At 41.3% G+C, this 22,482-nt stretch overlaps 1 protein-coding gene, 1 long non-coding RNA gene and 1 pseudogene across 6 annotated transcripts in view; all 3 read right to left on the bottom strand.

The window, feature by feature from the left end:
• Positions 1–18,510, bottom strand: part of RNF149 (ring finger protein 149) — a 34,324-nt gene extending 15,814 nt beyond the window's left edge. For all 5 annotated transcript variants that reach the window (XM_081833397.1, XM_081833398.1, XM_081833399.1 and 2 more), the window contains exons 1-4: positions 17,980–18,510; positions 6,423–6,673; positions 5,427–5,495; positions 1,659–1,741 (exon numbers count right to left, since the gene is read on the bottom strand). In XM_081833397.1, coding sequence (XP_081689523.1) covers positions 1,659–1,741; positions 5,427–5,495; positions 6,423–6,673; positions 17,980–18,436 — 860 coding nt within the window. In that variant the 5' untranslated portion in view covers positions 18,437–18,510. The remainder of the gene's footprint in view (positions 1–1,658; positions 1,742–5,426; positions 5,496–6,422; positions 6,674–17,979) is intronic.
• LOC145723874 (uncharacterized) overlaps positions 1–22,482 on the bottom strand; it is a 114,865-nt gene that overhangs the window by 31,845 nt on the left and 60,538 nt on the right. The window lies entirely within an intron of this gene.
• On the bottom strand, positions 14,308–14,438 carry LOC115941317 (U4 spliceosomal RNA; annotated as a pseudogene).

The following is a 22,482-nucleotide window of genomic DNA, read 5'->3' as shown; positions in this document are numbered from 1 at the left end:
TAATAACTTGCAGAATTGAAGAAAGAAGAAATAACAATTCCCTATGTATTTTCTTTTTACTGACTTGTCTTAGTCGGCTAGCTTTGCCTCCTATGTGGTGAATCTGTTTTCCACACAGGATAGAGATGAGGAGTCAGGCAGAGAGGGTACAGGACCCATGGCTCCCATGCCAGCTGTGTGATGCAATGCTGGGACTCTGATCTAGTTGCTTAACCTCTGCACCTCCACTGCAGGCTGTTCTCAGCAGCAAATATGTAACGTGCTCACAGCAGTGCTGGGCACAGTAAATACTGAGTAACTGTCCATTATTCATGCTGTTGTGTGAAGATCTCTTCTTCATACTGAAGTCTGCTAGTGCAGTTAAAAATAACAGTACTTAATTACATAACATAGTCTAGCCTAGCTAATCTTCTGACCTTTCCATCCTCAAACTGAAACTGAAACTGACTGACCCAAAGGAATAATTTTTACAAAAACACAAAGGAAACATGTTGGCTTTATTGGGAAATCTGTTAAATAAAGCATGGGAGAAAATGAGGGGAAATTAAGTAAAAACCCCAGATCAGGAGACCAGGAAATGTGCACAATCAACATGTCTGCTTGTGAGGGTCAAGCACAAAACCCAGCTCAGCCATCAGGACAGATCTGGTGTTGCAAAGGAAGTGAGCCTCAAGGCCGCTCATCTGTGCTGCATCCCAAGCATCATTTTTAAGTCACAAAGACTTGCCCTAAACCATCCTAGATAAAAATTCTTTTCTATTTTAATAATTTTCCACAGGACATACTGACTCCAATTCATTAAGTACCCACCCACCAACCTCAAATAAAAGCCTGTAGACCGAAGTTAGCTATCTTTATTCTGGAAACTTTTGTTATTCTGATATTCATTTGTTTTCTCTATAGAATTACTGAGAACTTAATCTACTATAGAGTACTCATATATATATATACTACTTTGTAAACATAAAGCAAACCGTAATTGCATATTAATTTCTGACCTGCTTCTAATAGGTGGGAAGCATAATTAAAATTGATCAGACTGAAAGCACAGTATAATTTTTATACACCCTTCTGATAAAGCCATTCTTCTAAACAGTTATCAGTTAATTAAAGTATCCCATTAAAAAGAAAAAAAAAGGAAATCGCAACTTCCCATTGCTAAAGCAAAGCCCCTAGTGTATCTAAAGTGAAAAATATTTATTTTGCAGAACCCCCAAAAGAACTAAAACCCAGGGTGCAAATAATAGCAAACCACTACCCTCCTTGACTTTCTGCTAGCCATTTCTGGCCCTCCCCCTGGGGTCCTTCACCGGTCATGCTTCAGTTTCCTTGCTCCCACACAATGTATGTTTTGAATGGCTAAATGTATGATGGAATTCTCAGGATTCTAATAAAGCCTTGCTTAAGACTAAAAGCCAATCCATGGCAAAGATTTATAATGGGTCTGTCTTAGGGCCTGAGGTCTCCTAAGCAATTTTAAAGTAATATAATCCAGGAGCCTAGAAGGCTTAAAGCTTCCTTCCTAAAGGATGAGATGATCACAAGATCATCACATGATAAAAAGATCCTCACATCATAAAAGACACATTAACACTCTTGTCAGAAACCTGAAGCTTATCCAGTAATTTGTAGCATCTTAGGAAGGAAAAAAAACATACTTGCATGGCAGAATTCTGATAATGTCCTTTACTTTAAAATTTTCAATACACACTGCACAGTTTTCAGCATCAACATCAATTCCCTGTAAAAAGGAAAGAAAAGAATTCACTATATCCTTTGCTACGTGGTCGATCTTGATAAAACTCACAACGTCCTGGGTAAAACAAAGACAAATTTTGTACTACCAGGGTACAACCAGAAGCTAAACACAGTCTCTACTCAGTATTTACTTCTTACCACTGTCCAGAGATTATTTAAAGAATCTGGCTGAAAAGGAAAAAATGTCATTACATAATCAGGCACGAGCAGTTTTGATACTAAGGTAGTGTTCATGTTTTAAGGGTTGTAGAAATGCAAATGCCTACTTTAATAAAAATTATTTTTCAAATATAAAACTTGTAAAGAGAATATCCAATAAACTACTTGTTTCTAGAATCATTAAAAACAAAAACAAGAGCACTTTCACTAGAATTTGCTAAAGAACATAGTTACAACTTGCAAATGAGAAAACACAAATGGCTAAATATCTGAAAATATTCCGCCTCACTAGTGATAAAAGAATTACGGATTAAAATAAATTACTGTTTTTCATCTATCAAATTAACAAAGGTAAAAAGAAATAAAACTTGCCAGGGAGGAAGTAGTCCCTGGCAAAATTTGTGACAAAATTTCCACTGCTGCTAAGAATCTATGATGGGTCATCGACCTTTTTGGTGGTGTCAGCCTTTCCCCCATTCCCCTGGGTACCCCCATCGAATCACCTGGCCTCACCCCATCAAAGCAGGCACAGCCAGAGCAGTCATCTGACCCAAGACAGGTCAGTGAGACTCTCTTTGATTCTGGGATGGATTCAAGAACTACCAGTCAGTGTCTGCATGTAGCTCCAACATTAGCAAGTGTATTTTATGGGAACACAGCTACCCTGTCCTTATGTAATTATTTTAAAAATACACTGAGCCATGTATATCACTTGTTAGCAAGCAAGCAGTAAAAACTGATGATTGTTATCAAAGACTGTATTAAAATTCTGTAACACTTAAAATTGTATGTTGCTAAAGTAAATATTATCATCTATCATATGCCATACAAAACTGATGAAACAATTTTTAAAGTCTCTAATGGTCTGTAAGCTTATACATTACTGTGAATGAGTCCATAAGAAAAGAAAAACTAGAAACCAGGGCACCTGGGTGGCTCAGTCGGTTAAGCGGCTGCCTTCGGCTCAGGTCATGATCCCAGGGTCCTGGGATCGAGCCCTGCGTCGGGCTCCCTGCTTGGCAGAGAGCCTGCTTCTCCCTCTACCTCTGTCTGCCATTCTGCCTACTTGTGCTCTCTATCTCTGTTAAATAAATAAATAAATAAATAAAAATCTTAAAAAAAAAAAAAGAAAAGAAAAGAAAAACTAGAAACCAAACACCTGTCTCTAGAACTGGACAAGATGTAGATTTAAGAAAACACAACAATTTTTCTGTACAAATTTAATCAAAATCATCAGAAAATCCATGTGTGTGGCACCTGGCTGGCTTGGTCAAAGGAGCATGTGATGCTTGGTCTCAGGCTTAGAAGTTCAAGCCCCATATGGGGTGTAGAGGATACTTATTAAAAAAAAGAAAAGAAAAATCCACGTATGTACCTCACCAACCATTTAGGGATCTTTTTTTAACCATTATTTTGACAACTTTCAAAAACAGTAGGATCACATTTTCAAAAATGTTCTATATAAAGAAATGCTCTGGAGGCGCCTGGGTGGGTCAGTTGGTTAAGCGTCTGCTTTCAGCTCAGGTCATGATCCTGGGGTCCTGGGATCAAGCCCTGGGTCCTGGGATCCCCCCTGGGTCAGGCTCCTTGCTCAGTGAGGAGTCTGCTTCTCCCTCTCCCTCTAATCCTCCCCCTCTCCGCTTGTGCTCTTGCTCTCTCTCAAATGAAGAAATTTTTTAAAAATTCCAAAAAACCCAAATGCTCTGTACAGGAAGAGGATACTATCAATTTACTTAGGTTCTCAAAGACTCAATTCAGTATATTATACATATAAATCTCTGCTCATATTTATTTTTTTTAATTTTTTATTGTTATGTTAATTACCATGCATTACATCATTAGTTTTTGATGTAGTGTTCCATGATTCATTCTTTGTGCATAACACCCAGTGTCTCTGCTCCTATTTATAGACCGAGATTTCCTGCTGTGGAGCAGAAGACATATTCTAAGGGGAACATAAAACTACATGCTTATCAAGTGACTGGCCATGTGCAATGCATGTAGAGTTTATCACAGGCATTCACTAGAGACTCTCTCCCCAAGGACCCTCTGTGATCTGTACATCAAGTGCTAATCTCAAGCCAGGACATGAGAAACTTTTGTTTGTTTGCTTGTTTTCTTTTACTCTTTCTGTTCAGTACATTTGCATGGAAAGAAACCAGTACACTGCACAAACTATTAAAATTCAGCTGTTACTTCTGTATAAGGCATTAGGGAAAGAATGGAAGCCAGCAATATAAGTTCAAGAGTATCTTCATATTAAATATACTAAAATAAACCATTAATATCAGAATCCAAAGTTTAAAAAAAACTCAAAGGTCTATAATTTAATGAGTATTATTTCTGCTTTAAAGTTGGTCAAAAGAAGGGATACATAAAATAAGTGCAGTTATTCTTTCTCTTTTTTGAAGGAGGAGTGGAGGGTAGAATAGATGAAGTCTCAACAATTTGGTGAGATGAAATGAAAATCAAAACACCAGAACCAACCTATACCTACAAGTCAACACACTTATCAGCATCTAAAGACACAGAAGACCATTAAAAAAAAGTACTACTACTGCATTGGCAACTGTTTTCCTCTTAAAGAATCGGTCCTCCAAGAATCTGAGGTTCTGGATTTAGGATCTGTCCCATTCCCAAAATGCTTTAAAACTCTGGTTTGATTTTGACCTTTTATGTCCCAGGTTGGCCATGTCAGAATGTTTCTTTTTTTTTAAAAAGTAGTTTAAGTACATCTTTTCTCCCCTTCTCTACAAATCCCAGTTTTTTCCTCCCCGTATTTAAGGGAATCAGAGAGAATGAACACATAGCCTATAGACTCAGATTTAACAGAAATGGTTTAAAGTATCAAAGGTCTATGGTCTAAGGGAACTTGGAAGTTCTTTACCTTCCTTAGAGTAATCTGGGTCTGACCAACAGGTAGAACTTTCTTACGTGATAGACATGTCAGTCCCGTCCAGTATAGTAGCAACCAGCCAATAGGGCCATTTGAGTATTTGGAATGTAGCTAGTGTGACTCAGGAACTGAATTTTTAAGTTCAATTTCATCCATTTAAAGTAAAATAACTAGGGGCGCCTGGGTGGCTCAGTCGTTAAGCATCTGCCTTCGGCTCAGGTCGTGATCCCGGGGTCCTGGGATCGAGCCCCACATCGGGCTCCCTGCTTGGCAGGAAGCCTGCTTCTCCCTCTCCCCCTGCTTGTGTTCCTTCTCTCGCTATCTCTCTCTGTCAAATAAATAAAATCTTTATTAAAAAAAGTAAAATAACTATATACGACCAATGGCTACCTTATTTGGTGGCACAGGTTTTAGAGGCTCTTCACATGTACAACTGAATATTTCTGCCAACCCTTCTCTAAAATGAACACACGTATACAAGTTAGTACTAACTCAAACTAGTCAAAACTCCACATGTTCAATGTGAGTTTAACAGACTGGAAAGTTTTAGTTAGACATATAAACAGATATGTACTTTAGTCTAAAAGAAACAAAAAACCCATGAAAATGTTACCTTTTCTCCATGCTTTACAGTATGAAGTGGAAGCTGGCCAATGATTTTCTTAGCTTCTTTCCTATGGCTCTTAGGTAGGAAAAATATTATCACTAAAAATTTTAAGTCACTATTTTAAAAAATTCACATAAACTTACAGAAAAAAATTTCACTTAAAAAAGTTAAATGACTACAATGAAAATAACAACAAAAATTACCATTTACATCTTAATGTATAAAATAGCCACATATAACTTAAGAGCTGTTTGATCAAGAATATTTTCAATTCCATGCCTGAAGAAGAAACCAATTCTTATGTTTAAATATTGGCAAGAGAGCAGGAAGCTGAGGATGGGGGAGGAGGGGACCCACTGATTCATCTACTAATGCCTGTCCCTAAAATGAAAGAGGTTTTCGTCTAGTCAGCAGGTGCAGGATGACCAGAAATGACTACCACCTACAAAGCCAGAAAGAGCGGCTTTTCAAGACAACAGGGTAAGTCTGAAGTTCAAAGGCCTGTCTGTGGAACTCTCTGGCTCTCTGAGTGCCCTCCTCTTTGCTGTGACAGAGACACTACCTCTCTGCAGATAAATGGCTTTGAAAGTCGCCCCACCACAGAAGCCAGGAAGCCCCTCCCACTCTGCTCCTCGCCTTCAGGCCCAGGGTTCTCTTCTCCTTGTTTTAAACACAGAACCAGGTCCACTCTACCTCAGGCCTATTTATCATTCCTTTATGTCTGAAAGAGGGAAAGAGGGTATTCACAGGAGCAAAACATGCAAAAAGTGACATCATTTAAAGGTATTTAATTTCCCACAGAACAGAAAATTTAATGTATTCTAATTAAAAAATTATTTTAAAAAAAGTTACATTAATTAAATAGTACGAATGAAAATGAAATTAAGAATATGGTCCAAAAAACCCCCACAAAACTCTAATATAACTTCAGGGAATATATATGAGAAATATTTATGAATTACCTTTTAAAAAGCAAAGTTAAGAAGAATTACCCATAATTACCTGACTTCCAAACTGTGAGCCAGTATATAGGAAACGCTGTATATAGTAAAATATCAGCCAGGCTAATGAGATAATCATCATGGTGATGAAGGCGATGGCCACAAATACCACAGACTGACCACTGATAAACTCCTGTACATGGCGGGTGCCAACCCCTATGGTCATTTTGACTGCAATGCCTTTCTGCACCAGATCCAAAATTTCTCTTCCTTTTGGGTAGCTAACCATAATGACCACTATATTTCCTGTTCCTGTAGGGAAGAACAAAAAAAGTCCATATGAAGAACGCAAAATGAGATACAGAGAAAGGTAAGAGAAAAATATAAGAGTACTACAACTTGTCCATATGTAACATCCAAAAACTTAACCAAAAAATGTACTTTTCAAGGAAAACTTAAGTTACCAAAATTAGTCCCCAAAGAGAAAACAGACTGACTACATCAGAAGTAGAATAAGTCTCTAATAACTACCCCCCACAAAGGTTAGAGCCCCATTCAATTCCACGGGTGAATTCTACCACCAAAACTTGAAGTAACTGATGGTACTGAAATTGTTCCACAGCAGATTAAAAAAGTTAAAAAAGAAGTTTAAAAAATTATTTCTAGATAATAAAGCCAAACATGGGAATAAACCAAAAGAACCATACAGACAAATTTCACTTATGAATTTTAATACACAATGCCTAGTGGCGCCTGGGTGGCTCAGTCGGTTAAGCATCTGCCTTCAGCTCAGGTCATGATCCTGGGGTCCCCGGATAGAGCCCTACATCGGGCTCCCTGCTCAGTGCAGAGTCTGCTTCTCCCTCTGGCCCTCCTCCCTCTCGTGCTCTCTCTCTCTCAAATAAATAAAATCTTAAAAAAAAAATACATAATGCCTAAAGCATGCCTATTAATCACAGGGAGGCAATCTGAGAATTTCTACTATGATCACTATTATTTAACATTGGTCCAAAGGCATGAACAGACATAATACAAAAAAAAAAAAAAAAAAAAAGAGAGAGAAGGGGTAAAATAATCAGTTTCTATAAATCTATCCATAAATTAATGTAATAACCATAAAAAATAGGATTCTTTTTTTTTTTTTAAAAGATTTTATTTATTTATTTGACAGAGAGAGACACAGCGAGAGAGGGAACACGAGCAGGGGGAGTGGGAGAGGGAGAAGCAGGCTTCCTGCGGAGCAGGGAGCCCGATGCGGGGCTCGATCCCAGGACCCTGGGATCATGACCTGAACCGAAGGCAGACGCTTAAGGACTGAGCCACCCAGGCGCCCAAAAAATAGGATTCTTAAAACCTTAAAAATGCTGTTTGTGAAGTTCATTAGGGGAAAAATAATCACAAATCATCAGGAAAACTTTTTAAAAGTAAAACCTGAACTAACATTTACAATTACAGTAATTACAACAGTGTGGTAGTAGCAAAGGAAGACAACCAGAATAAAGGGGTAGAATCAAAAGTCCAGAAATTAGACCCAAATACAAAACAGAACTTAGTATATCATAAAACTGTAATCTTAAATCACTGGGGTAAAATAGATTATTTTTAAAAAATAGTATGGGAATAACTGGGTATTATCTGAGGGAAAATAAAAAAGCTGTATCCCTTTCTCACAATTTATGGCAAAATAAGTTCCAAGTAATGAATACCCAACTTTTACATCAACATGGATGGAACTGGAGGGGATTATGCTAAGTGAAATAAGTCAAGCAGAGAAAGTCAATTATCATATGGTTTCACTTATTTGTGGAACATAAGGAATAGCATGGAGGACATTAGGAGAAGGAAGGGAAAAATGAACGGCGGGAAATCGGAGAGGGAGACGAAGCATGAGGAGACTATGGACTCCGAGAAACAAACTGAGGGTTTTAGAGGGGAAGGGGGTAGGGAGATGGGTTAGCCTGGTGATGGGTATTAAGGAGAGCACGTACTGCATGGAGCACTGGTGTTACACGAAAACAATGAATCACGGATCACTACATCAAAAACTAATGATATACTGTATGATGACTAACATAACATTATAAAATAAAATTTAAAAAAAATAAGTTCCAAGTAAATCAAAGATTTAAATATATAAAAGAGAGGAAATATAAAAATGAAAATTTTCCAGAGAGCTAAAAAAGAGCAAAATCAAGGAATCAAGATCAAAAGAGCAAAGAGCTAATGGGAGAAAATACATGTAACATAACAAAGACAGAAAACAATGTCCTGTAAGAGAAAGAGCAACAGAAAAACAAAGGAAATGAAGTCAGTTTGCAGAAAAGACAAAAAATTTTTTTACCTATCAGCTTTAGTGAGATAAGAATTCACATGCCATAAAATTCACCCTTTTAAAGTATAGAATTCACTGGTTTTTAGTATATTCACAAAGGCTGTGCGACCATCATCACAATCTAATTCAATTAACATTTTCATCGCCCCAAAAAGAAAACCTGTATGCCTCTGCGGTCACTCCCCAACAAATAGACTTTAAACACATGAAAAGTCATGGTACAAATGAAAACATTAAAAAGATCTTCATCTTAGGATGCACTGCATCCTGAAAACCTAAGTTGAAAATATCCTATGTAGAAAATGCATTTAATACTGAACATCATCACAGCTTAACCTAGCCTACCTTAAATGTGCTCTGAACACTTTATAAGAGCCTACGGTCGGGCAAAATCCTCTAACACTGTGCCTATAGGAAAGTGCTGACCACCTCATGTAATTTGCTGAACACAGTACTGAAAGTAAAAAACGAAATGGTGGTCTGGGTACAGAATGGTTGTTGACCTTCGTGATCATGTAGCAGATTGGGAGCTGGGGCTGCAGCATCATGAGAGAATATTGTAGGGCATATCGCTAGCCCTGGAAAAGATCCAAATTCACAATTTGAAGTATGGCTTCCCCTGAATGCATACTGCTTTTGTGCCATCATAAAGTCAAAACATTGCAAGTGAAACCATAGTAAGTTGGGGATCATCTGTACCTATATGACTGGCAAAGATCAAATAGTTTTGATCCTCCATAATGGCAAGAGTGAGCACAAATCTGCACTCTTGCACACTGCAGGGGGAGTTTATTACTACAATCTTGTGTGGAGGGCAATGGCTATCAAAAAAATTTCATTCATTTATTTTCCCAAGACTTAAATGCACAGTTCTTTGATCCAGCAATTCCATGTCCAAGAATTACAGATACACTTGCATACGTATACAGGAGCTATCTGTAAAGATATTTGTTGTCAAATTTTCTCTAAATTGTTGCTACCACAGAGCGCCTGGGTGGCTCAGTTGGTTGGGTGACTGCCTTCGGCTCCGGTCATGATCCTGGAGTCCCGGGATCGAGTCCCGCATCGGGCTCCCTGCTTGGTGGGGAGTCTGCTTCTCCCTCTGACCCTCCCCCCTCTCATGCTCTCTCTCATTCTCTCTCTCAAATAAATAAATAAAATATTTAAATTGTTGCTATCATGATCTAAACGTCCATCAATAGGACTACAGTATGAGGTGGCGACTCCATTTGCATGAATAGTACTCAAGATGACAGGAGGGGAAAAAAGCAACATGTCAAACTATGTGGATGCAAGATCTGTATGTCACATTAATTTGGACTGCCTCTGGAAGGAGACCCAGAGAGTAGGGACCCTGACTGCATCTGGGAAGAGGAGCTGGACACAATAAAAATTCTGTACAACGTGTGCATATTACCTATTTGAAAACTAATTTTAAAAATACACTTAAAGGGGTGCCTGGGTGCTCAGTCAAGATCAAGCGTCTGCCTTCCGCTCAGGTCATGATCCAGGGTCCTGGGATTGAGCCCCAGGTCAGGCTCCCTCTCCCTCTGCCTGCTACTCCCCATTCTGTGCTCTCTCTCAAATAAATAATATCTTAAAAAAAATACATAAAATAAAAATAAAAATACACATAAAGAATGTTCTCTGGCATCACTTCGAAACTGCGCATTACAACAATTTTATTGCAGAGAGAAACTTAATCTGTAGCAAATCCACTGTGGCCCCCTGCCATCAGGATTTAGTTACTGAAACACCAGAAGGGCACCCTTCTAAGGTGGCTCCCGCCTGGAGGCCGATCCTTTGACCCGGGCCAAAAGTGTCACTTAGCAAGAACGTACATGTACTTGTCTCCCCACTCACGCAGTCTGCCATGTCATCACTGGGGAGACACTACAAGGAGGAAGGCATTTCCTGCCTTCAGGAAAACAAACATCTAGAAGCTGAGAAACACAAGCACAGAAACAATTATTATGATAGTTATACCACTTATAATTACATGGCACTTTATAAGCTGAAAGCCTTTTCTCATAAACCTCCTTTTGTGGAGAACTTAAAGCACACACTAAAGTAGGAAGAACGGTTTAAAGAACCCCATGTGCCTGTCTCAGTTAAGAAGTTTTATATAGAAAATAAATCTGTTTCCATGCCATGGTCACAGCTACATAAAACTTCCGGTACTGACATAATGAAATTTGTGTTAATTGGGGAAAACCAACTTTGGAGCACTTTCACATTTATGTCTCCCTTGAAGCAGAGAGGCCAAATTACCATTTTACAGATGAGGGCTCAGAAATCTGAAGAGAGCTGCTGAATGTCATATACCACCTGGAAAAGCCAGTTCTAGGGCCTGAAGACCCAGCTCCCACGCAGTATCTCTGCCCTGCCTCCTCCTCGTGGGGGACCCAGGCTTCAGAATCATGCAGACTGGGTTCAGATCTGTTATCACTGTCTGGGTCTGGAGAAACTACCTTCTCTGAGAATATTTCTTCAGCTATAAAATGAGAATTTTTCTATTTTGGACTACTGCTTATTTACTAAGAAAGTGGAATACAAAGAGCTGCAGAAATGAAGTGATAATTTTGTCTGAGGTGGGAGAGAACTCTTCCCTTGGAAGTACACTTGAGCTACATCTTGAAGGACAGGAAAAGTTTATCAAGTAAACAAAGGGAGGCTTTCTAGGCTGTGAAATCATCATAAAAACATATTTGGGATGGTGACTGGTCCAATTTGATTAGTGAATAAAATATAGTTGTCCCCCTTACCACAAGGGATACATCCCAAGACCTCCAGTGGATGCCTGAAACCGCAGAGAGCAACAAATGCTATATATACTATGCTTTTTTCCTATACATACCTATGATAAAGTTTAATTTATAAATTAGGCACAGTAAGAGCTTAACTAATAATAAAGTAGGACAACTGTAACAACATACTGCAAAAAAAAAGTCATATGAATGTGGTCTCTCTTAAAATATTTTGTACTGTATTCACCCTTCTTGTGATGATGGTGAGATGAAAAAATGCCCATGTGAGGAGATGAAGTGAGGGCAATGACGTAGACATTATGACCTAACGTTAGGCTACTATTAACCTTCTGACCATAGGTCAGAAGGAAGATCATCTACTTCCAGACCGAGGCTGACCATGGGTAACTGACACCACGGGTAAGGGGGGTGACTGGTGTACATTTGAAGGTATCTTATCTCCTTACCCCCAGTGCCTCACATAGAACCTGGCACACAAAAGTGTTTCATAAATATTTGCTGAATAAATGAATGAATAAATGAGAGGTGGAAGATGAATTGAGATTCTAATCTCACTTGGTTGGTTCTTGAACACCAAAATTTTCAAAGGAAGGGGCTACTGACACACAGTGATTATCAGAGGGACACCCTGAACTGAAAACACTTGCAATATCAACTTGAAATTTTTCACCTAGGAAACTAAAACAGTTCACTGATTTAAAAGAAATCATGGAAAAAAAAAAAAATACTGTGTCTAGGATGACCGCTAAACCATTTGCTATACTAATTACAGCAGCAAGACTGCTTCTGGGAACTACTTTAAATTAATAAAACTCAGAATGAAGACTCATTCTATACCATGATTTGTTTTTCTAGAACATTTTTTGGGATGAACTGGAGGTAGGGCAGCTGAGTAAAAATGGCACTAGCTTGGGTCACTGTGTGCATGACCGGAAGGGATACCAGGCGCAGGCACCTCATTTGGCTCTGCCCGTCCCTCCTCATGCACTGCCACCTCTCCAGGACAATCCTAGAGAGTCTTAGGGACACATGAGAGCAAATCACAGCTTATTTCCCAACTAAACAGCTGAGTTTCTTCATAGGATGCACAGACACTCAAAGACTTGGGAGAGGAGAGGAAGTTCTTAGGATTTTTCTTCCCTAGGCCTTAACACTGTTACCAGTCATGCTTGTGTAAAAAACGGTCATCTTGTGCAATCCCTCTCCCTCCCCCAAGGAATCTATACCTCTCACCATTAGACAGGAAAACTCGAAGGCAGTTTTTGTCTTACTTAGCACAATGTCTGTGTACAGAGTACACGATCATAAACCTACTTATCAAATAATAAATACCAAATATAGTACTCTTTAGCAAGCCATACTGTCCATAAATATGAAACTCTTCTGTGCCAGAAATAAAATTGCATATATTTCTGTTTCCTTTCAAACGTCTGTGTTCCGCTTACCACTTGCTCAAAAACAAAAAAGTTAAGAAATCTGTCTTGGTCAATAGGTTCAAAATTCTAGAGGTTACATGTGAGTCTAGTGTACCATTTCTCTCCTCCCAAAGGAAACTATATACATTTCAGCATTCTTTTGAAGGGGGTGGGAACTACTGAAATATTTAAAGTGGAGGATTAGATTTCTGCTCTAGAAAACCAATTCAGGCAGCAAGAAATACATTTTAGAGTCCCAGCAAAAGAATCCTGTTAAATTTCAGGTTTTCTTTCTTTCTCATCACTTCCATACCCTCTCCACCTTCTGCCCCCTAACCTGGAAAATTCTTGGTGAAATCTTCAAGATTCAGCACAAGCTCAACTCAAGGCTTCTTGGCACCACCCACCCCTTTACACCTGCAATGCATCAGTTCCTCTTAGATACAGCTCTAGCAGGTGTATAAAACACCTACTAGAACTTCTTTATAGGTTTCTCTCCCTCACTAGACGAGTACTACCTGTTCTTATTTATTAGTTTTTGTAGCCAAGTATCATGCAGTGGGGACCCATAGAAGAGTTTCTGTATGCATGAATCTATCTGAAAAAATTGGCTTATCTTCAAGTAGTATAGCTGAAATGCCCCAATAAGGAGAATATTAATAGAAACAGTACACCCAATATGAACGCAAATGTCTCCAAAATTTGAAGCTATTATGCAAAACAGAAATGTTTTTATGGTTGGCTACGGAGTGTCAGGAGGACACAAAAACAAATGTAATTCTTTTCTTGGAAACTTAAATTATGTTTTGGATAATTCGAGTTGCTCAAAAATATTTTGTATCTGTTGCACATACAGCTCTTTGCAGGGTTCCTAAAGGCATTACTTTATTTCAGGGCTTCAGCCTTTTACAATGTTGTTCCCACCACCAAGAATGTCCTATAGCCCAACCCCCCCTCCACACACCATACACACCCAGAGACACCTTCTCCATCCACGTTTCTTTCAAAACTCAATCTTTCTGGGAACCATCTGAGTTAATCCCACCTTCTAAGCGCGCCTGTGAGGTGCCACTTCTGTCTTCCTACAGTACCACAATACATAATTCAAATCCATATTTTTGGATCATTTGAGTATAGTATTAAATATCATCAAAAATTTATTATTCATAAGAAACTATTTACCATGCTCTGCAAATGCAAAATGCACATCTTCTATAACACTAGGGACTTTTACATTTTTGTCGTCTCCCTCCACCCCAACTCTGGCCCCTTCTTCAAACATAGCTCTAAGCCTTGCCAGTACTTGGCACTCAGTAAACAGCTGTTAACAGAATGAATGAAGTTAACTGTATACAGAGTGAATGAATGAATCTATCCTTAAAAGGCCATGCCAAAATTGCAGCTAAAGGATCATCCTATTTATTAAACAACAATAATCACACTAAGGCCAATACTCTATAAAAACTTTTGTTTTAATGGTTTGACTTGTATCAATCTTTCAATTAGCAATAATCCCGCCTCGGATAAACCTCATTGGCTCGATACTGCCACTGCGCAAAGCTGACTTGTATCAATTTTTACTCATCTTGGTCAAACTAACTACCAGTCACCCTTGCAGTATCTGCTTTAGATGTCCTTCCTTTATGCTTCCTAAGCATCCATGCATATAATTCCATCAAGGTCCAAACCATAGTTTGGAAAGTTGTTTATCGCTCCCACCAGGTCACAAACTCCTTTGAGGAGGCAGGCATGTGTCTTAGGCATTTCTATGCCTTAGTAAGCACAATACTTAGCCCAAAGTGGCTACTCATTATTCTGTCTGCTAAAGTAAAGAGAATTAACTAAGATTAATTAACAGGGAATTAATTAGTTTAACAGTCCTTACGGTTGTTCTGATAGATTATCTTAAAGTCATGATTTTATTTTTAGAACCATGATAAAACACTGATTTATACCCAAAGTATCCTGTACTGGATTTAGGAGAGTCAAGCAATAGGCTTAAGAAAAACTGGAGAAATTCTCCCTGAGACTTGGGAAAAGACTATCACGATTCAGTTTTATAAGCACCCACCTCTACCTATTTTGCAGAACCCCAGTGCTACACAGGAACATTGAAACCACTGGTATCTGTGGTTTTTACTGCCTCCAGCCACATTCTGACAAAATCCAAGAAACCTAACTTGAGCTGCATTCAAGGTTCTGTATACCATTTCAAGTTCAAGTATGTCAAAGCCAGTTTGTCTTCTGACTTAATTCCATCCATTCCATTCTTAATGCTATTCCATTCTCAAAAAGTCATGATACAGTTGTACCCTTGTTCCCAGTTGGGCCAAGTTCTGTGAAGGTCATTCCCTTCCATTCCTATAGTCACCACTACAGTATTCGCCCTTATACAGTCGACCCTTGAACAACATGGGTTTGAAATGTGTGGGTTAACTTATGCAAGAACTTTTTCTTCCAATATAGTACAGTATAGTCAATGTATTTTCTCTCTTATGATTTTAATATAACATTTTCTTCCCTCTAGCTTACTTTATTGTAAGATTCCAGTATGCAAGACATGTAACATACAAAACATGTGTTAATTGACTGTTTATGTTATTGGTAAAATGCCCAGTCAACAGGAGGCTATTAGTGGTTAAGTTCTGGGGGAGTCAAAAGTTATACACAGATTTTCCACTGCATGGGGGGTTGGTGCCTCTAAGCCTTGTGTTGTTCAAGGGTCAACTTTATTTCTATTTGGATCAGCCCAACAGACTAGAGTCTCTGTAGGCTTTCCTCTGTTTAATCCACTGGTCACAATGCTACCAAATTAATCTCCCTTTAAGTCAGTGGTTCAAAACATTGGATGATTCTATCATCACTTCCCTCCCCCTCCCCCCCCCGACATTTGGTATTATCTGGAGACATTTCTGGTTGTCACAACTGGAGGAGTACTGTTGGAATCTGGTAGGTAGAAGCCAGGGATGATAAACATCCTATAATGCACAGGACAGCCCCTCCCACAACAAAGAATGATCTGGCTATGTATAGACCCTCCTGTTACCACGGACCAGTTTCCTCATCCATAAAATGGAGTTAAAGTACCTACATGAAAATGCTGTCCGGAAGGTTAAGTGAACCGCTGTATGGAGAGCACTGAGCACAGTGCCTACACACTGGGTACCTTCACGCATTAAAAAAAAATTGCTAAAGCTGTTACTTTTGTCTTTTTTCTCACAAAGAATGATTCTCACAGTAAAACGACTAGAATGGACATTGATAATAGAAGAGAAACTCATGAGGATTTAAAATAAACATCAATGAGGTGTTTTTCGGGGCCTGGCTAAATTATGTCAAATAATAAAAGCAAGCAAGGTGGCTGAACCATGGTTAGAGCAAGTGCTATTAGCCTGGAAAAATGTAACATCATTATCAAAAAATGCAGTAAACAGATTTAGAAAATTGTAGCTGATGCGCCAGCCATTGAAAAGAAAAGGTCCAAATGAAGATGTTATACACTCAGAAGAGACTACAAGGACCCAGAATCAGAGAATCCTGACATATTAACCTCTTTTCCTAGACAGATCTACTAAAATTGGGAAAACACCATTGATAGGATGTATCAGGAATGGTCTCTGAAATCTGACAGGGTTTTTCATGGTAGTTTTATGGAAACATGGCTTGGGTACAATGACAACTTGGTAGACTTATACTCACTGGAATAGCGGCACCAAAGGTGGTGCCTCGCCCAATCCACCACATAAGCACCCGCTTCTATTTCCTCTTCCAAAACCACTTCCTTCTGTTGCAACTGAGAACTTCCCCTCTACTGTCTGAGGTCAACCCCTCCAAAATATCCTAGACATGGCCTTCTTCAAGACCTGACTCTTGCAGTTAGCTCTTCTCTAACCTGGATCTCTACCACATCACTCCCAGCCAATTTCAATATGCCCTACCCCCGTCCACCCTAACCCTCCCTTGCCCTATAGTTTCTGCACACTTCTCAGCACACCTTGAGCCCTCAGAGTCAACCTTCTTAAAAGAGTTGTTCTAACAGTCTCCATTTTCTCACCTCTCAACTGATTTCTATTCCCATCACAGCTAAAATAGGCCAAATTCAAAGTTCCTTTCTGTCCTCGTTATGTTAAGTTTGAACTTGCCTTTAAGAAATCAAAGCAGAATGAAAAACAGAAGTACAGGAAAAAGGATGTCTGACTTGCAGCAGCAGAAACTTTAATCACAATAAATTCAGAATGAGTCATGCTCTTAGAAACCATAACAGAAATATGTTCACCCTGCTGGGTACAGGTCCTGTAACATTCAGATTTCAGTTCTGAGGAGGACGTCTTGCAAAATAAGACTCTCAAACTGTCATCAGTGCTTGAAGATGCAACCTGTTGCCCTGGGGAATAGGTGTGGGAAGTGTCGCCTGGCAAAGAGCAAGACCTTCTCCTGAATGAACACAACCTGAAAAATTTCATCTAAACTCTACAGACTCACGGAAGCTGACTGGCAGTTGAGCCAGTATTACAGCCTTGCATGTAGGAAGTGAGAAAACAATATCCGCACTTAAATCCAGGTTTTCTGACTCAGTTAAGTCCAGATTTTCTGACTCAAAAGTTCAGAATACTCAGGCACGTTTTATTAAAGTGGAGAAACCAGAGTTCGACCAAGCCACCACCACTTAACATGGGTGAAGGGGCTGCCAGACCTTGGATTCCTACCTCACCTGACTTTGTAAAAACGATGAATGGAAAGGGACCCATGATTAGCAATCACGAGACTTTCCACCATAACCCTCTTTGGGTGGCTTTTAATTTCTTTCGTTCTCCCCATTGCCCTCCTTCAGAGGGCGCCTCCCTACACCTGAAGGGCCCAAGGCGAAGATCTAATCTCGTCTGGAGGCCTTCCTACCTGCCCATAGAGCCCCGGGGGGTCACGGCGCGCACATCCAGAGCTTCCCTCCCAGTTCCTGATCGCCAGAAGCCATCAGAGTCGCGCCCCCAAACCCCTTCGCGGCTTGCCTCTGGGGATCAAGGCCGAGGACTAGAGGGCCGTCGGCCATGACTAAGCTGCAGAGTTCCCCCCGCCGCCTCCCCACGTCCCCCGGCCTCGGCTCACCCGCGTGGGACATGGGCGTGGTGAGGTTCCCGTGGCCCTCCTCGTTGTAGAGGACCACGGCCGAGGCGTTCCTCCGCGCCGCCACCAGCACCTTGTCCTTGAAGGTGCAGCCCCCGCGCGCCACCAGGGCGACCCAGGGCGCGTCCCCCCGGCCGCCGGGCGCTGGCACGAGGAAGCGAGTGTCGGACGCGCAGCCCTCGGGGTCGCGGTCCGCAGCGCGCGGGACGCCCACCAGGCCCTGCGCGCCCTCCTTGGGCGAGCTGTCGCCGAAGCGGCCGCTCTCCGAGACGCTCCACACGGTGCGGTTCGTGTGCGGGTCCACGTACTCGGTGCTCACCACGGCCGAGTACCACTCGAGCGCCCGGCCCCTGGCCCCGGGCGCGTATAGGGCCAGCACTAGCAGCGCCAGCGCGCCGCGGGCCCCGACGCCGGCCTCGGGCCGCCGCCGCCACGCCATGGCCCCACCGCCGGGCTGACGAGGAGAAGTCCGCGGCTGCAGCTGCGCGCGTGCGAGGCCGCTGAAAAGCGTAAAAAAGCTGGGGCTTGCCGCCGAGTGGGCGGAGAGCCAGGCCGGGTGGCGGGCGGGGCCGCGGCGCACGCGCACCTGGCGGAGCGGGGGGAGGGGGCGGAGACTGGGGCGGAGACTGGGGCGGGGCCTTCCCTGGCCCTTCCCCGCCCGGACCCCGGTGCTACGTGCGCGGCTTGGAGGCTGCCCTCTCTGCTTGGTGCCTGAACGTGACCGATCGCTCGCAGCCGGGCGGTCCGCGACCTCAAGGATCCCGTGGATGCAGGGACCGGGTGCGAGCAGCTCACGCGACGTCTTGCGCCACGCAGGGCGCGGTGGCCAGGGCCCGAGCTTGTGTAACCGGACCTCGAGGGCACCCCGAAGCCAGGGGAAGCGACCGTCGGAGAGCGGGTCGAAAGGCGTGGGAGCGCTGTTATGTAAAGTCGCCCAGCGGATGTTTATGAAGAGTTTACAGTGCAATTCAAGGCGCTTCGCAGAGGCCTTGCTTGTCTAGAACCAAGCTACTCATGTTTTCATCCACTTTTTGCGACCGATTTTGTAATGCTAACTGATTTCTTGTCGCTTCTCTCCAGCACTGCACTCACAGCAACGTTTTCTATTACGGTATTTTATGTATGATCAGTAGTTTTGAAATAAATGCATCAAACTGCCTCTTTAGATGAGCACTTACATTGTACAGCAGTAAATAAAAAGAAAAGGATTTGTTTGAAAATAAATGCTGGGAGGTAGTCCATTTAAAACTGCCGTGGATACAAAGCCTTGCTGCTGCAGGAAAAGTTTAGACCATTCATTTCTGACTGACTCATCTTCCTCCTTCTACAAAGATCTGTAATTGAGGGAAGTAGAATGTTGCCACTCAGCAAGGGTTTCTGTTGGGCCTTAAACCTTCTCAGTTATCGGGCGCCTGGGTGGCTCAGTCAGTTGAGGGTCTGCCTTCGGCTCAGATCATGAGTCCAGGCTCAGGGTCCTGGGATCCAGCTGGGCATAGAGCTCCCCACTCAGCGGGGAGTCTGCTTTTCCCTCTCCCTCTGCCCCTCCCCACCGTTTGTTCTCTTTCTCAAATAAAATCTTTAAAAAAAAAACAAAAAAAACCCCCACTTCTCACTTTTCCCTTTTGTTATCCGCCTCTCTAGGACTCCATTTTAAAATTGCTCTAAAATGCAGTCTGGCCCACAATCCGTACCACCCCTCGAAGTGGGATCTCCTGTCCCTTTCCCAACAGGAAACCAGTTTTAAATACTTAAAGGAAAGCTTAAGGCCTTCCCCTTGTCCCAGGTCTAGAATAAGGGAAATAAGTTACCTTCATGGCAGGCTAGAGAACAGGTCCTAAGACCCCTACATTAGGCTCTAGCAAAACAAGTACTTGTAGTTCCCAGAATATGCCTTTGTAGTTTTATGTTATGTCTTGCAAATTCATTTGTCTTGCTTCTGGCTCTGGGTCCTGGCAAACACCAACTTAGTCTTCAAATTTTATCTCAAAAGCTATCTTCTGTGAAACCTCTGGTTTCTAAAGACAAACTTGGATGCTCCTCCTATTTTCCCTATTGCTTGTGAATGTTAGGCTTATACATTAATGTTATACCAGCAATACTGCTTTCCAGATAGAGGTGTTTTAGCCTTCTTACAATACTGGGAGTTTCATGATGGCAAGGATTGTGTCTTTGCCGTTTTTATGAACCTACCTCAGCAAGCACAGTGTCATCTGTGTAACCCATGTTTATTAAATGAGCAAAATAGCTCTTTTTCTTTTTTCTGTTTCAGAGTTAAGGACTCATGACTGTTTACAGGCTTGTTGCTCAAAAAAGTTCAACAGGTTAAGACCTTGCAGCTCTTAAGCCCTGAGGCTCACCCCAGCTTCTTGGTTTTCCTTTCTTCATCACCGGCTTCAGGCTGCAGCTGGTTCCAAAGCGGCAGCCACTGGCTCAAACCTTTAGGGCCTTTATCCCCTACACTAGTCGCCAAGTGCTACTCAGTGTCTCCAATTCCCCTTCTCTACTGTCCCAAGAAGAAAAGCTGACAAGCCTTACCCCCACCATACTTCTTACGGGGAAGGGAGGTGCAGCTTTCATTGTTTTTTCTTTTGTTTTATTACAGAAAATTTCAAATGTTTCCAAAAGTAGAGGGACTAGCATAATGAAGCTCTATGCATTTATAACTTCAATTCAACAATGATCAAGTCATGGCTAATTTCAAGTATACCCTTGAGCCACTTCCAATGGCCCCTACTGGGTTATTGTAAAGGAAATCCTGGACATATTTTATTTGTAAACATTGTCATATGTACCTTTAGAAGTAAAAACATAATCACAGTATTATCATGATATTTAAATAGTCTACAGTTTTTTAATATCAAATATCCAGTCAGTGCATAAATTTCCTGATTATCTCCTGAATGGTATCTTACATTCAGTTTGTTTGGATCAAGGTTCACACGTTCACACATTGCATTTGGTGGAAATGTCTCTTAAGTTTCCTTTTTTCTTTTTCTTTTTAAAGAATTGGATGATTTGATTTTTCTTATATTGCAATGTTGGTTGCCGTTAATGCTATCATTACCTAAATCTACTGTTTCATTGTTTGCAAAATGGTGATATTCTGTCATTTATTTGATAAATTTTAAAGATTTATTTATTTGGGGGCACCTGGGTGGCTCAGGAGGTTAAGCGTCTGCCTTTGGCTCAGGTCATGATCTGGGGGTCCTGGGATCAAGCCCCACATCAGACTCCACGCTCAGCGGGGAGTCTGCTTCTCCCTCTGCCCCTCCCCACCTCTCTCTCTCTTTGTCTCGCTCTGACTCAAATAAAATAAATAAATAAAATCCTTTTTAAAAAAGATTTTTTTTATTTGTTTGAGAGAGAGAGCATGAGTGAGCGTGGGCAGGCGCGGCGGGGGGGTAAGGGGGGATGGAGGGAGGGGCACAGGGAGAGGGACAGGGAGGAGGAGGAGGAGAGAAGCAAACTACTTGCTGAGCCTGGAGCCTGACTCTGAGCTCTAGGTGCCAGGACCCTGAGATCATGACCTTGAGCCAAAACCAAGAGTCAGTCACTCAACCGACTGAGCCACAATGTGCCCCGTTCCCTCTTCCTGTTATTAACTGGAACACTTCTATAAAGAGACACTTCCCCTCACCAAATAAGGGTTACCTTGAGGTACAATTTACATAGAAGAGCCAGGTTAAATATTTCTTTTATTTATCGGTTTTCAGAATAATGAATCCGTAACTCCCCTAGAAGTCCAATGTGCTATCCATTGCTTTATAGATCCAGGCAGGAGAATTCTTTTTAAATTGTCATTAATGCATACTTGATGAGTTTTAATCCTTTGCTGTTATTATTCTTATTGAAGCCCATATTCATTCCCTCATCACTAGTCCTTGGGAACCTCTTTAGATTGGCTCCTAAATCCATTTGACTCCTTTGATAGCAATCCTGCTTTCCGTAGTCAGCAGAGCATCAGCCATTTCTCTGAGGACACTTGTTTCCCTTTAGTAGGAAGTGCTCTTTAGAGACCACAATCTGTGCCCTGGCTTTTTTTTCTTTTTTCATTAGTCATAATAATACATGTTCATTGTTTTAAAAAATCTGAAGATATAGATAAATTGAAAGAGATTAGAAATACCATAATGATACCAGAGAAATACTGTCAAATGTGGTTACATTCCAGACTTTTTTCTATGTCCCTATAATTTTTTCCTATAAATTTTCTTAAAATGACAAAATACAGTGCTTATTATTTGCCTTTTTAAAACTCAGCAAAGTCTCATGAACATTTTTCTACATCATGAATACATTTCTCCAAGATCATTTTTTTTAAAGATTTTATTTTTTATTTGAGAGAAAGAGAGAGAGAGGGAGAGAGAGCATACAAGCAGGGGGAGAGGCAGAGGCAGAAGGAGAGGGAGAAGGAGGAGCAGACTCCCTGCAGAGCAGGGAGCCTGTCTCAGGGTTTGTCTCGGGGCTCATCGCGGGGCTCAATCC

Source organism: Leptonychotes weddellii, chromosome 10 (assembly GCF_054177405.1).
Source record: "Leptonychotes weddellii isolate Sample4059 chromosome 10, ASM5417740v2, whole genome shotgun sequence".
Taxonomy (NCBI): domain Eukaryota; kingdom Metazoa; phylum Chordata; class Mammalia; order Carnivora; family Phocidae; genus Leptonychotes; species Leptonychotes weddellii.
This window is presented reverse-complemented; position numbering and strand designations above follow the sequence as displayed.